The sequence below is a fragment of the Myxocyprinus asiaticus genome, chromosome 24, assembly GCF_019703515.2.
Source record: "Myxocyprinus asiaticus isolate MX2 ecotype Aquarium Trade chromosome 24, UBuf_Myxa_2, whole genome shotgun sequence".
NCBI lineage: Eukaryota > Metazoa > Chordata > Actinopteri > Cypriniformes > Catostomidae > Myxocyprinus > Myxocyprinus asiaticus.
In genome coordinates, this window is record NC_059367.1 from 3,459,380 (window position 1) to 3,475,183 (window position 15,804).

A 15,804-nucleotide genomic window follows, 5' to 3' on the forward strand; every position below is an offset into this window, starting at 1 on the left:
ATATCACCAGATTTCTCATCTCAAGGATGATGTGGATATGCAATTTAATAATTTAATATTTAATAGAATGTGGTAATTTTATACAAACAGGCCCAGTCCTTGTGCATTGACCAGCAATTTGAAGGACGGACTGGTGGACACACCTTCTGAGCAGCAGGGCAGAATATCAGCCACCTCAGCTACACGAGAACTGGATGAACTCATGGCTTGCCTATCTGATTTTAAGGTGCAGAGCAATGTGAGAGTGTGTGTGTATGCTTACGACCTGTAGCGAGTGTGTGTATGGGTCTTTGCCCTGTAGAGTGTGCGTGAAATGGAACAGCTTTAGCAGGACAGTATAAGTGAGTTGCAGAGACGTGGTGTTTGGAAATGTGTGCTAAACTGTGTTGTTTGGGTGATCTATTTTCAGGATGTGTAGCTTAACAATCTGGCTGGTCTTCATTTATCCATAATAAAATATATGCCTGTATGTTTACTTGTAAACCATTTCCTGCTTGATTATCACTCCTAGCTTCAATTCCATCTCATTACTTCAGTGCTATTTCTTCTGTGTTTGTCTCTCAGCTGTACATCTCATTAAAGCTTTTTCTTAAAGGAATTGTTTACCCAAAAAGGAAAGCTTAAATCATAACTTACCCACCTTTACTTACTTTACGTGTTTTTTCACTCTGTCTTCTCCTGTATCTTCTCTATATCCTCTAGCCAAGTTCTTTGGGCTCCTTGAACTCTGAGCCACTGTTTGAGCAAAGTATTACCATTGCTGAAATTCACCCGGCTCCTGCAACTCTACTGTCCAAATCCCTGTCCCCTACCCACCCAGCGGAACCAAGCCGGTATTCCCCTGGTCTCTCCCCTTCTGTAAACCTGGAGCTGCACATTGTGGAGGATTCTGGTGAACCAGGAACCACAACATCCAGAGGCATCCCAAAGCCAACACCTTCCTCTCGGCTATCTCCACCTGTAGCTTCCAGCCCTCGGTTTTCTCCGGCTCATGATCCAGACCTCGATTCTATCATTGAGGTTTCTGCATCCCTGCTCTCCTCCCAGGTGGAGTCTCTAGTGGTTCTGTCTCAGACTATAACCACCACAACAACCAAATCGTCCTTTGACGTACCTGGAGGTCATGACCATTGTCCTGTCAAGGAGGGGAACCCTTCTGCGTATCTGACAAATTCTGTGCTGAAGTCCTATTCACCATTCACCAAGTCTCCTAGTCCAACAAGTGCTCCAGCAATTAGCAGAACTCCAGATAGTCCAATGGTGACACCAGCATCTATTGATCTATTTCTATCCAGCTCTGAACCAAAATCTTTAACTCCAAGACCAGTCCCATCTATTCCCAGATCTACTCTGTCTGCTCTTCCTGCAGTTACCAAATCACCTGTTGTACCATTTCAGTCCCTTTCCAAAGCTGCTTCACCCTCTCTCGTCCTCACCTCCGTTTCATCTCTGTCAGTTCCCAAGTCTCCCAGCCCAAAACCTTCATCAGATCAGCTTGACTCGGCTTTTTCTCAGAAAACCCTTGAGCCATCTCTTGACGATGCCTTGGATAAGCTTCTGGCCATGAGCTTCAACAAGCCTGAGATGGAGGCTCCAATCACGCACTCAGTGTCTCGACAGCTCAACTCAGAAACACAACCAGAGATCTACGAGGAGACAATAATGGCTTCAGATCGCAGTGAGATCCATCCTGACACTCACACGGAGAGTGAGGTAGGGGACGGGCTCTTGGAGGACCAGTCGGACTGCAGAAGTGATCTCGACTGGGCTGACATGGAGCTGAAGATGGCCTACGAAGGACCAGATGGCTCTGTGACCCCCATGACCGAAGCAAGCTGGATGGATGATTCGCTCACTCCGTCATCTTGCCCTGGAACTCCAGATGCCCAGATGGATCTTCCTATGCTTCATATGGCAGGCACCATGGACAGGATCTCTGCCTCTGGACACGTACGGATGAGTTTGCAATGCTTGTTGAATGAAAATGGAATAAATTGGTCTGGAGTTCATCCAAACAAGGCCTGCATTGTTTTGATTGCAAGCATGTGATTGAAATGTGTTAGTCTGTTGGGTGAAACTTCATTATTGTCCCTAACATTGCACCCTGTGATTCTCACTTTGGCTTTAGTTTTCACTCTGTAAGTCTTGAGAGAAGCAGATGCACCTGAATTTTAGTGTTGCTGTGTGTGCTTGACAGCCAGTGGTAAAATTGGTACCTTTGTTTGCTTGATAACCAATAGTACCTTGATAACCTAGACCATTAGTGGAAACTCCTAATTATACATTTTAGAAATAGTTGCCTGCACCTGGATTACACCTGAATGCTCCCCTAGTTCCTTGGTAGTTCTTGGTGGGTGCTGTTGGGAAATTGTTCTCTAGTTGAAACATGTGGCATAAAGAGTGTACTGTGCTACTGTCTCAGCTCAAATCAGTGATTAGACGCACCAAGGAGATTCCCAACGTCCACCCCATGTACCGGGACGGCCTTATACGTAGGAAGATGGGCCCCATCTTATTTCACAAGAGCAACTCCCAGGACCGGCTCATTGAGGAACTGCAGGGCAAGCTGGGAATTGCACGCAAAGAGCGCCCAAAAAAGCAGCAGCCGGATGATTGGCTGACAGAAGGCGTCATCGTTATGTCCAACCCCAAGCGCTCACGGGAAGAGCACAACAGGGATTTGGATAAGGTAGACAGGAAGGAGCCATAATTCCTGGATTTACCCAATTTTATTTCCATTCAAATAATCAGTCATTTGCTTAATTTCATTGCACTTTCTCTCCTGTAATCACCTGCTTCTTTATTCTTCGTTCCTACTTTCCATCTCTTTCTCTCCTTCTGTCTGATCTGTGTCCAGATAATTATACCCCCCGAGTCTCCTCTTCCTCAGAGGAAATTGATCCTACCTCCTCAACCGCTCCCGCTTCCTCGACCCCCTCCCCCTGTCGAGGAACCGAAGCGTCCAAATCCAGTCAAAGCAGTTCCTGCCCCTTTGCCCCCGCCCCCACCACCTGTCCCCTCCCCCCCTCCAAGAGAGCCCACTCCTCCTCCCCAACCTCCTCCGGTTCTTCCCAAGCTCCCGACCCCTGAACCCATGGAAGTTCCAGCTCCCACCCCAAAGCCCAGTCCGACACCCCCACCCACACCCACCCCTCTACCTCCCCCAGTGACCCTGCCCAAAGTGCTGGTGTCAGTGGGCTGCCAGACGGAATACGACCCTCTGTTTCCACCACTGCAGGTCCAGATGTGCTGTCTTTGGCTGAGCGTCTGTCTTATTGTCCTCAGTCCATAGAATGATCACAAAACTGATAATGGTTTATGATCTGTAAATTGAGTATGTTGTATGTCTGAGAGCTCTGGGTTTGTTTATTTGTGTGTGGGTGTTTTTTGTGTGTGTGTGTGTGTGTGTGTGTGGTGCCCATCACTATTACCCTGTTCATAAATAATAGATAAGTTTTAAAGTGCCCAAGGGAGAGTTTGAGCCAAGCACTCAGTTTAAAGGTGGTGTTTTTAATTTTTTTTTTTATTTGTTAAAACAGTTTCTCCTCTCCCAGCTTAATATGCAGAGACTACTATAAATAAGCCATTTATAGGTTGACTTTCTGAAAAGTGTAAGCACTGTGACTCTGTGACGTTCTCGCAAAAATGTTATGAACGGTATGTCATGTTAACTTCTGGCCCAACCAATAGTTTGTAGTGGGACTACCCGATTTATTAAACATTGGCAGGTGCGGGCTGGAGCATTTGGGAAACCTGTTAGAAAACAGACCATTTTTATGCAGTTTCGTTTGGTGTTACTATTTGTGTGGAATTTATATGCTTCACATTTAAGACTAAGTTGTACTCATTGGGATGTTATTAATTTGATACCTAAATTATGCAGTGAATCATGAAATCTGTAATTTGAATACTATTTGGTTTGATTTGGTAAGATTAAAAAAAAAAATTTGTTTGTTTAAGATCCACAGTTGTTTTTAAAATATGTGGAAGACACAAATGGAACTAATGGTCAATTTAAGGTGTAGAGGAATATTGACCAAAAATACACCAATTTTGCGCTTAGGCTAAAATATTGTAAAATAAATGCTTAAATATTGTATTGTCAAATAAGAAATTAGAGCATAATTCATTGGGTGTTGTTTTATTAATTATAAATGTGTGTATTTGTATTTGTGTAATTTGGTGTTTGTCTGGACATTTCATTTTCTCTCTCTCTCTCTCTCTCTCTCTCTCTCTCTCTCTCTCTCTCTCTTTTTCTTTTTCTTTCTCTGTTGTTTTTTTCCCCCCTTTTCTCTGTAGATTATGTCCCAGGGGAAGACTCCACACACACAGGTCAATAAACTGGACAACATGCTTGGCAGTCTGCAGTCTGACCTCCACAAGCTGGGAGTGCAGACAGTTGCCAAGGGAGTATGTGGCGCTTGCTGCAAACCCATAGTTGGCCAGGTGAGGGAGCTAGAGAGCAACACCACAAAATCATAAGGGGCAAGTTTTTTTGTGCTGTCAGCTAAGAATAAATGTTGGTGTTACATCTAAACAAAGGTTGTGCATGTGTTTGTGTACAGGTGGTAACAGCCATGGGACGTACATGGCACCCAGAGCATTTTGTGTGCACACATTGTCAGGAGGAGATCGGCTCAAGAAACTTCTTTGAGAGGGAAGGGCAGCCATACTGCGAGAGAGATTACCACCATTTATTTTCTCCGCGCTGCTACTACTGTAATGGACCCATACTGGATGTGAGAAAACATACACTGTCGCGGGTCTCTCTTAATATGTTACCGAGCCATTATATAATAGTTACAGCCAATGCTCTGTGCACCATGCAAGAAAATTACTTGATCTTTTTTCTAATCACCCTCACAGAAAGTGGTAACAGCATTAGATCGGACGTGGCACCCTGAACACTTTTTCTGTGCCCAGTGTGGGGCGTTCTTTGGTCCTGAAGGCGAGTAAATACCAAGTCTACCGAAATCATCTTTAAAGAATTTCTTCTAAAAGGATGTAGCATCCATGACTTACACTTGCATTGAGTCTTATTCTTTCACATATATATATATATATATATATTTTTTATTCTAAATTCTGGTCTTACATTTAAAGAAATAGTTCACCCAAAAATGAAGATTCAGTCATTGTTTACTCACCCCTGTGTTGTTATAACCCAATATGACTTTCTTTTTCTTAACACAAAGGAAGAAATTGTGAAAAAAATTGTGCTCAGTGATGTCATACAATGGCAGTTTATGGTGACCACCTCTTCAAGCTTCAAAAGAACACAGAAGTATAATTCAGAAGTCTAATAAATGATTCCATGAGACTCATGATTGTTATGAAAACATACGATAAGATTTGGTGAGAAACAAACTGAAATATAATGTATTATTTAGTGAAAATGTTCACTGACCGTTGATCTCCTGTGGGCGTTCACGATAGGGCACGAGAACAACAGTTCACGCAGCCACCTTGCAACATTGGGGCGTTCAAGCGAAAACGCATTTTGTTTTTCTAAAAACAGGTCCGCCACAGCGATAGTGACAACAGAACACAACACAGCTGCTCACAAAACAGAGAACAGAACTTACTAAACATGTCTGAAGAGTTTGTAGTCGAAGAATTGATGCATTTCTATGCCCTGCCTTATTTTTATTTATTTTTTTATGTTTTTGGACCGTTGCAAGTTCACAGTGGACAGAGTTATCCATGCGATGCTGAAAATAGAAAATAAGCGATCGATAGGTTGTACCATTGCTCGTAACTGCTGGTTAGGACAAAACTCTGATTAACATAGAAAATATACCTTTTATCGCATGTCGTTTGCCATCAGGTTAGGACACGGTGTGACTGTGTCTGCCTGTAGCCTCCTCTATGTTTATGTTTGATTTCTGAGTACTCCATTTAAAAAAATAAGGCTGGGAATAGAAATGCATCAATTATTTGACTACAAACTCTACAGACATGTTTAGTAAGTTCTGTTCTCTGTTTTGTGTGCAGCTGTGTTGTGTTCTGTTGTCACTATCGCTGTGGCGGACCTGTTTTTAGATAAACAAAACTAGTTTTTGCTTGAACGCCCCAATGTCGCGAGGGGGCAGCATGAACTGTTGCTCTCGTGATCTATCATGACCGCACACAGGAGATCAACGGTCAGTGAACATTTTCACTAAATAATACATTAGATTTCAGTTTGTTTCTCATCAAATCTTATCATATGTTTTCATAACAATCATGAGTCTCATGGAATCATTTATTAGACTTCTGAATTATACTTTTGTGTTCTTCTGAATCTTGAAGATGTGGTCACCATAAACTGCCATTGTGTGACATCACTGAGCAACAACATTTGTTCACAATTTCTCCTTTTGTATTCAGAAAAAGAAAGAATGTCATATAGGGTTATAACAACACACAGGTGAGTAAACAGTGACTGAATTTTCATTTTTGGGTGAACTGTCCCTTTAACTTGCCATCTGTCTGCTGAAAAGACAATGGACGCATTAAACTCACTGGTCCTTCTCCCTGTGTTTCAGGGTTCCATGAGAAGGATGGGAAAGCGTACTGTCGTAAAGACTACTTTGATATCTTCGCTCCTAAATGTGGCGGCTGTGCTCGCGCTATCCTGGAGAACTACATCTCTGCCCTGAGCTGCCTCTGGCATCCAGAGTGTTTTGTGTGCAGGGTGAGTGTGTGTGTGCCAGTCTTGTTTATATTCTCTGCAAGATTTTTTAATGAGCACTACAGCGAATACAATAAAACAGTCCATTAAGAAGAGATTAAGCCTCTTAAAAAGGCTACGAGTTGTTTTAAATAGGGTTCAAAATGAACTTTTTGCCTCGCATGCTAATGGCTGGCGAATTAAGACAATGTTCCTCAGAGGTAAAATGTCGAAAAATGCACGGCAGCCACTGATCTTTCTATTTTAGAGAGACCGCTTTGGATCATTTTGATTCACTTACAGCATCAAGGGTCAGATATTTTCAAATTGCAATTTAAACCTTGTGTTTCAATTGGTAGATGGCATACAGCATGTTCGTGAACAAGCAAGATCTTGTGTATTATTTTAGGTTAAAATGTATATGATTTTATTTGGCCAAGTGTATATATTGGGTTCTGTAACTGGTGACTTCTAATCACCATTTTGCATTCACTGGTTCATTCAGGGTTCCCACGGAAAATTTCAGGTATTTTAACATTGATTTCCAGGCCTTGAAAAGTCATGGAAATCAACAAAATCTTAGAAGTCATTGACATTTTTTAAGTAAATATAATTTTTTCTCTGCTCTAGAATATTGAATCAACTAAACATTGCTCTTAGTTTGAGCTTGTCTAGAGTAGAACTTGCTCGCAACCCATAGTGATGTCCGTATTGTAAGCGAATCCTGCTTTTAAGTTATATGGCTGAAATGGTTCACAAATCAGTCTGAATGATTCACTAGCAAATCATTCTGAATCAAAGTCATTCGGTTTCCTGATATCACAAATGACTGGAAAAGACATGGAAAAATCATGGAAATTGACAAATGCATTTTTACAAATAAAAAGTAAAAGTTTTAGAAGTAAATGTAAACATTAAATAAATGCTTATAAAAGCTGCAAGCGTCATACATAATCAGAAAAATAATAGTTTTAAATGGAGTATAGCTTGTCACATTGTCAGCTGCCTCAAAAGTATTTCAAATGAACTACACAATGCTTAAAAATCTTACAGACCAAATGGCCAGAAACATTGTTTACTTTCGTTCGGCGCTTGGCCAGTTTTAATTTTGGATCCTGGAATTATTGTGTAATTTGAATGTTTGTATTCACATTCCAGGAGTGTTTCACACCTTTCATCAACGGCAGTTTCTTCGAGCATGATGGTCAGCCGTACTGTGAGGTTCATTATCACTCTCGCCGCGGCTCGCTGTGTTCCGGCTGTCAGAAGCCAATCACTGGCCGTTGCATCACAGCAATGGGCAAGAAGTTCCACCCTGAGCATTTCGTCTGTGCCTTCTGCCTGAAACAACTCAACAAGGGCACCTTCAAAGAGCAGAACGACAAACCCTACTGCCAGGGCTGCTTCATCAAGCTCTTCAGCTAGAAAGATGACTGACGTATGTGTGTGTGTGTGTATGTGTATGTGTTTGTGCTGAGTAGTGCTTAAGGAAGCACTGATTATGATTTTGTAGTAAGTGTGTATGTCATATTGTTTCACTGTTGTGTGTTTGTGTTTGTGTGTGTGTTAGGTCTGTTTCACACATCCTGTATTCACTTTGCCACCAGTAATAACAGGTTACAGCAGTTACAGAAGGTGCTGAGGTTATTTTTGCTGCATGTCACACCATGAACACGAAGGAGAACATGAACTCGACCTTGAGGGTGGACAATAGGTTCTGTCTTGTCTAATCGGCGGCGGTGGCTCCCCCGGGTCGTTTGGCCATCCGACTTGGTGGGCACAAGAAAAATCAAGGGGGGGCAGTGCCTTTCAGGTTCAAATTTATTTTTGACGTGTCTGACTCTTGACATCCAGAAATGACTTTGCTGGTCAGGTTAATGGATGATGAAACGTGCTCTTGAAAGCCAGGATGTTTGTAGATGGTATCAGAGGAAGGTTCAGGTGAGACTTTAGAGGTGTTTATTTGGAGAAAGTGTGTGAAAAATGTATTGCGCTCACTGGCTGAGCCGGAAAGAAACCGTTGGATGAAAAGAAAGGTTTAAGATTGTGAAAAAGTGTGGAGGATTTTTCATTTTGATGATTGCAGATGTATGGGATGCACAATCAACAAGATAAACACAATGACTGTGAAATCAACAACTGGAAAACGGTAATTAGAGGGTGAATTGCAAGAAATGTCCAGATCCTATTTCACCTCAAATGAACAACATTTCTTATGATAAGAAACACAATAAGAAATTATATTTTGCATAAAGACAATGAAGCTTAAATTATCATAAATTATATGCAGTACAGCAAATACTACTATAATGTATAAATACTTTATAGTTTAATTTGAAAAATATGTTTTTTTTTCATATTGGAGTAACAAGAGTGAGGGTTTTTTTGCATTACAATGTGATATTTGGGCAAGAGGGTGCTTTCTGAATCATGAAAATAATGAAAACAGTAATGTCACAATGCCAAAAAAAAAAACAAAAAAAAAAAAATGCAAAACTGTCCAAACTTATTATTCATTATTTTCATTTGTCGTTCATTGTCAAAATATAATTTGTGTTTTTTGTTTATTATTTTGAGGTGCAATATGAGCCAGCTTTCGCGAGATTCATCCTAGTATGTATTTTTTTCAAAATTTTATTTAATCTCTATAAATCACTATTTTAGTGCCTTGTTTTGTATCGCAAATGATTTTAAAAGAGACAAAATATACCAAAAGTGTAGCTTTGCATTATTTTGAAATTTCTCATGAATGTTAAAAGTTTGAAAAATGGAAGCCTGTGTGGACCTCTGGGCAGTCTATATGCACCTATGTGTTTTAAAGTCTAATATATCTACAGTAACTTCTTATAGCAGGTTTAGTTATAACTGGCATCTGAGACTCCGTAACTATAAGTGTGTCCTACTGTTATTCATACTGGCGACTTTTGAGGCCGTCTACTTTTAATTCAGGGGAGTTTATGCATCCTAATAAGATCTGATCTAAAAATAGTATTTTATTGAAGGAATATTCTGGGTTAAATACAATTTATGGCCTATTGCAGAATCTGTGACTTGCTATTGATTACCACAGTCATTTAGACCCGTTTTGTAAAAACAAAGGAAAATGCGTGCACTTACAATGGAAGTCTATGGGGAAAGTGTACGGCACCATGAATTAACATTTAAAATGCAAAACTGTCGTGCTGTATTGTAAGTGTAACCATAATGCTTGAACATTACATGTGTTAATACTAGATGAGGTGTGATGGAATCACTCACCAACTCTGTCTGTGCAAAGTTAGTCTAGTCTTTCAACTCATGTCATGACAATGTAATACCGGTTAAAGGTGCTGTAAGCGATTTTAGCCATTCTAGAATTCCCGCAAGCTGAGCTGTTGGATTAGCCACGCCCCCTCTTTCCAAAACCCTGCACTCCAAAGATATCAAATGAGCTTTATTGAGACAGATATCGAGCAGAAACGGTTGCAAAAACAACAGCAGCAGAATAGCGCCCTCAACTGACAACTGTTATGAACAACATGGCATAAAAATGGCTTCAATAATTCGCTACAACTACAATACTATGAGAATGAGCAAAATGATTGACAGGCAGAAAGCGTCATTGACCGCGGACACATTTTTGTTTGCTGTTTACAGAGTCTAGAGCCACCACAGAGACAGGTGAGATGTTTCAGGACACTTATTTCATTAATATCTTTCACGGAGTGACAATTTATTGCATACCTGTCTATGAAAAAAATCACTTACAGCACCTTAAAGTTTTGCATTCTATCCGTTTAAGGATACCAGAAAGAGACGACATAATTATCTGTAGAGAGTTTTAGTATTTTATTTGTATTATTAATTAATATAAAAGCTTTTACAAAAATACAAGCTTCACGTTTCTACTTTAAAGCCCTCCATTACAATTGCCCCATAGTCTTCCATTAAATGTGCATTACTCAAAATGCATTTTCCTTCATTTTTGCAAACTGAGGGACGAGTCAACGCTGTTATTTTTGGTGTGTGTGTGGTGTAATCAAAATCATACCACAGCATGTATGCTGTAGATCTTAAGATCTGTTTAAACTGAATTTCCTTAAGGAACCAGTGAAACCAGTGGCAAACATTTTATTATTTAAATGACTGTATTTAAGTTTTAAACAAAGTTTCAAATTCAATTCTGCTCATAATAAGTTACTTTTTAACCACTGAAAATTCATATTATCTGCTTAATGAAAATCTGATGTGAAATTGTTTATCTGAATAGCTGTGACAATACTGTGCAATGTTCAACCCTTGAATACAGTATATTATTGCTTTTGAAATGAGTATCTGATATTGCCTTTCTCACTCTCAGAGACAATTCAAGACCATATTAAAACTGCTGTATTATTATGTTATTATACTATACTCATTTCTCTTTTAGTTGTGTCTGTTTTGCATGGAAGTCTTAAGTGTCTTTCAAAGGACAAGTTTTGAAAACTTGCCATGATGTTGCAAAGTGGTGAATTGTTCAAGACTTTCTCTTGTAACTGGAATACAATAATTTTCACATTTTTGAGAATATTAAAGATCAAAAATATCTATTGGAATTACATCGCTTTCTCGATACCTGTCGACAAAGATTACAAATGTTTGATCCAATTTTATGCACCAGCAAGTGTTTATTATGTGAAAGCTTTTATTTGACCTAATGTGCCAGATATCTTTAAGTCTTTAATGCTACTTTGATAGTAGACAATACTTGTTTTTAATTTGTTTTAATAAATTCACTTTGAAAATACCTTATATGATTACTCAGTTGTAATGATCTGTCCTGTTTTACGGTTTGTCTTGCTCCTAATTGCTGATGTGCCAAAAAAAAAAAAAAAAAAAAAAACTTGCAGTGGAAATTAGGATATCTGTATCCGTTCTAATCACATTTACACTGGTTGAATGTTTTGATTTTGTTGATCTTGAGATATTTTTATCTTAAAAAAATGTACCTGAATCCTTTTTGCCTGTTATTTTATGAATAAACATTTTATGTCCCTTTATATATTATATAATTTACCCAATGTGAACACGGCTATGCATATTATATATTTTAAAAAATAATTCTCCTGTAACACTGTTACATTTTTGTCTGTGAGTCTTGGTTACTGTTTCAGTTCATATTATATACAAATAAATTTTGTGTTTAAATGCACTCAGTATTTTTTCTCTTGGTGTTTGTTTATTACAGTGAGGGCCAGTGCCTTGAGTGACAAATGTTAAGATCAAATAATTACATATGAGACATAAAATAAAGATATAATATCCTTATTTTAATTCAGAGTGCTGTTTGCGTGATTGTTTGACATATTACTAAAGCATCAATGCAAAGAACAAAAACTATGATAGAAAAAGGGAATATGTTTTTATTTATTATTAATAGATTAATTATAAAATAATATAATAATATAAAATGCATGAATAAAATAGACACTCAACAAAACGTTAATTTGCATTAAGATTATTATTTTTACAGACACACAAGTAAATATGATTAAAACTGATTGTTTCTGAGAGTGTGCAGTTTAAATGTTTTTTTAAACATTTATTTTTAATTAGTTTTTTTACACATAAAGGAGCATCCAACAGTCAAATTTATTTATCTAATTATTTTTTTTTAAATGTATTAATGTAACCTTTAAGCTCGGATGTGCCTGCAGGCAGGCCCGCCAAGAAAAAACAGTGATCAAAATATTTATAACTTCAATCTTGACCAACACAAAATCGGAATCATTTGCTCAAATGTACAATGCATGTAGGCATTATGACCAAAACTGAATGAGTGCTTTGAAATTTGCAGACAAATCAGAAGTATTTCATTCTGTGATCATTTTACACTGCACATTTTATTATAAACAGTAAAAACATCAAACTGATCAAACAGCCATATATATATATATATATATATATATATACTGTACATGTTACAGCGCATGTAAAGCGTTTTCATCTTTAACTGCACAGAAAAATAAACGGAACATAAAAATCCCATTACTTAGAGGAGGTGATTATCTTTAAAACAAGCCAACACACTACGTAACTGGATGCATACATCATTAGATAATCCATACGAAGCACAATGTGCACATAGCACATAATGTACTATCTGGCTAAAAACACTTTCTAGTTTTCCTGGATCAGATGACTTCATTGGAAATGATGTAGTATGTTGTCCAGCACCATGGATCACTAAACCAATCATATTAGGATTCCGATCGCTGCAACCAGAGGTGGAAGTCATCCAAATATGGGCAGAGAGGATCGTTTACTCTAATTACATATGACCACCAGGAGATGGCGCCAAGTTCATGACACAGACGCAATGATGATTCAAATGACACAGAAGGGAACTGAATGAGATCTCGTTACTTATGCCTGTATGCTTTGGAGAGAGAGCATATTTTTAGTCATTGTTGTGTAATTAGTTCTTATGCATAATTCTTATGTTTTATTTGTTTGGAGAGGCTTTTGGACACTTGGAGACGTTTCTGGACACTACGATAAATTATTTTTGTAATGCTATAACCTTTGATTGCTTTGTCGTATCAACATAAAATTTACTGGTGACATGGTTGGGAAGAAAACCAAAGCAGTTGTTCAGAGCTACCTTATTTACACCCTGAGATATAATCAGAATAATCAGAATCAGAATGAGCTTTATTGCCAAGGGTGCTCACGTACACAAGGAATTTTTTTTGGTGAAATGAGAAACAAGCAAGTGCACACAGAACATTACAGTGAGACACAGAATATAAAACAATAAATACAAAAAAATAGGACATATAATATAGAATGTGTATGTACAGTACATGTGCAAGTGGTAATATGTATGTGCAAGGTAGGGGTATGTAAAGTTATTGAATTAAATATGAGTGAATTTACATATGAGCATGACATATTTATACATTATTGCACTATGGGAGTCCTGAAGGCAGTTTAATTGTTCATGTAGTAAATGGCCTGAGGATAAAAACTGTTCTTGTGTCTGGATGTCCTGGCGCTCAGTTCTCTGTAGTGCCGACCAGAGGGCAACAGTTCAAAGAGGGAGTGGGCACGGTGTGTGGGGTACAGAGTGATTCTACCTGCACTTTTCCTCATATAATGTCAAATCAGATTTTTTTTTTTTTTTTTGGCTCGTTTTCAGTTTCTCAGCATTGATTTTTAACCCTTGTGCGACCTTCGGGACATTTTTTGTCTTTTTCATTTTTGTTTTATCCATCATTTTGGCTGTGTTAATGCCAATGGCATACATTTTGCCAAAGGTGTGTATTTTTGAGGGAATTTTGATATTTCGACCTCAGTTCCTATAATACATCTATAATAGACTGTGTACACAACATAGATACACTCAGGACCTTCAGGACAAAAATGTCCCCATTGAAACCCATTAAAACGGCAATATTTGATCCCAGTGCCGTTAAAGCATAAAATCATGGATTCTATGATATTATGCTTTCATTCCGGAGCCCTGGCTTCGAAATTTTAAGTTTTTATATTTTCCACCAGATGGCGCCATTTTTCTCATGTTTAGCCTATGGAGCAAATACATGCTTTTTTCCTATTTTCTGTTTGCTGTATTAGTGAGCACTGCAGGCCAATTGAATAAATGATGCAGCTAAAATTGTGTGGGTGTGTTGGTATGGATGTCAGAGTGTGTTTTGAATGTGTGTATTGAGAAATGTGTGTGTGTGAGTGTGTGTGTGTGAGTGTGTGTGTGTGTGTGTGTGTGTGTGTAAAAAAACAACAGTGACATTATGTAAACAAACTGACATTTAAAGGGTTAAAATCCTGAAAATGAATGAATATTTGGTAGTTGTGATCAGGACTGATGTTGTTTAAAAAATCTAAGTCAGTGAAAGTGGAACATAATATTAATAGGCTATATAATATTTTTATGGTAGTTTTTTGATGCAGACATTTTTGTCCTCGAAGGTCCTGAGTGTGAGTTTTTTTTTATTTATTTTTTTATCTGACACTGCACAAAATAATAATAAATCAAAATCAATGTTGTAGCTAATCATTGACATATCCCAGACTGTGATAATCCACAAAAAAAATAAAATAAATATATATATATATATATATATATATATATATATATATATATATATATATATATATATATATATAACAACAGTGGCATTAAATAAACAAACTGGCATTTAAAGGGTTAAAATCCTGAAAAAATGAATATTTGGTAATTATGATCAGGACTGATGTTGGTTAAAAGAATTTACTCATTGAAAGTGGGGGAAAAAAAAATATTAATATATAATATTATTATAGCAGTTTTTTGACATGGGCATTTTTGTCCTCTAAGGACCTCTGAGTAACTTTTTTTTTATTGACAAACAAGGGCTAACTCACTGAAGTGGACAGTGACGGTAACTGTAGTCTCACTGGCGCCCTCTGGAGGCGCTACACGGAGAAATCCAAACTCCGGCCCAGAGTACCACGTGACTGAGTACAGTAATGATCCGGAGGTGACGACATAAATCCTTTCCAGAACGAGGCCGGCAAGATGACTGCGGACACGCAGGTTTGTGTGAATTGATCAGTTGCAGCGTGAACATTAAACACAAACTTTTCATCTGATTCTCTTCACTTTATGATGATTATTCAAGGAAGAACGCGCGTCACGTTCAAGCACATTAGAAAGCGCTGGTAGTGTGTTAATGCATGAATGTGTTAATGGCAAATTGACCAATAATAATGACCAAAATACACAATATATTACAGATAATTATACATTTACTGCAATTACAGATATAATAATGCATTATAGGTCCTAGTTTATGTGTGCCACCTACTCTTATGTGTATCTAATGTTGACAAACACACATACACTGCAGTTGCTAACAACAACAACAAAAAAAGTACCAAAAAGTGGTATTAAGTGCCATGTTTTTAGAAATGTACTATGGTAATAACACAGTGTTCTTGTGGAGTATATGAATATGGAAATCTGGAATATTTGATGACATCACTTTACTTTGTTGCCACTATGATGCTGTTTGTATGGTACCCTTAGTTTCTGCCCAAACTATAAATGTAATCCATAAAAAGAATGAAAAGTTGTTTCAGTGTAAAAAGTTTTAAGAACTTTTACAGTTAGTCTGTTATACCAAATGTATTGT

The 15,804-nt window shown here is 38.0% G+C and overlaps 2 protein-coding genes across 3 annotated transcripts in view; both read left to right on the forward strand.

Annotated features, from left to right (window-relative positions):
• LOC127414844 (paxillin-like) overlaps nucleotides 1-11,822 on the forward strand; it is a 60,632-nt gene extending 48,810 nt beyond the window's left edge. Inside the window, exons 6-11 of one of the 2 annotated variants that reach the window (XM_051653185.1) lie at nucleotides 91-226; nucleotides 4,300-4,446; nucleotides 4,566-4,739; nucleotides 4,867-4,948; nucleotides 6,528-6,676; nucleotides 7,811-11,822. In XM_051653185.1, the coding sequence (XP_051509145.1) occupies nucleotides 91-226; nucleotides 4,300-4,446; nucleotides 4,566-4,739; nucleotides 4,867-4,948; nucleotides 6,528-6,676; nucleotides 7,811-8,077 (955 nt within the window). In that variant the 3' untranslated portion in view covers nucleotides 8,078-11,822. The other variant, XM_051653184.1, reaches the window with a different exon arrangement.
• Nucleotides 11,823-15,170: 3,348 nt separating this feature from the next.
• LOC127414801 (eIF-2-alpha kinase activator GCN1-like) overlaps nucleotides 15,171-15,804 on the forward strand; it is a 55,347-nt gene continuing 54,713 nt past the window's right edge. Inside the window, exon 1 of the mRNA XM_051653123.1 lies at nucleotides 15,171-15,206. Coding sequence (XP_051509083.1) covers nucleotides 15,189-15,206 — 18 coding nt within the window. The 5' untranslated portion in view covers nucleotides 15,171-15,188. The remainder of the gene's footprint in view (nucleotides 15,207-15,804) is intronic.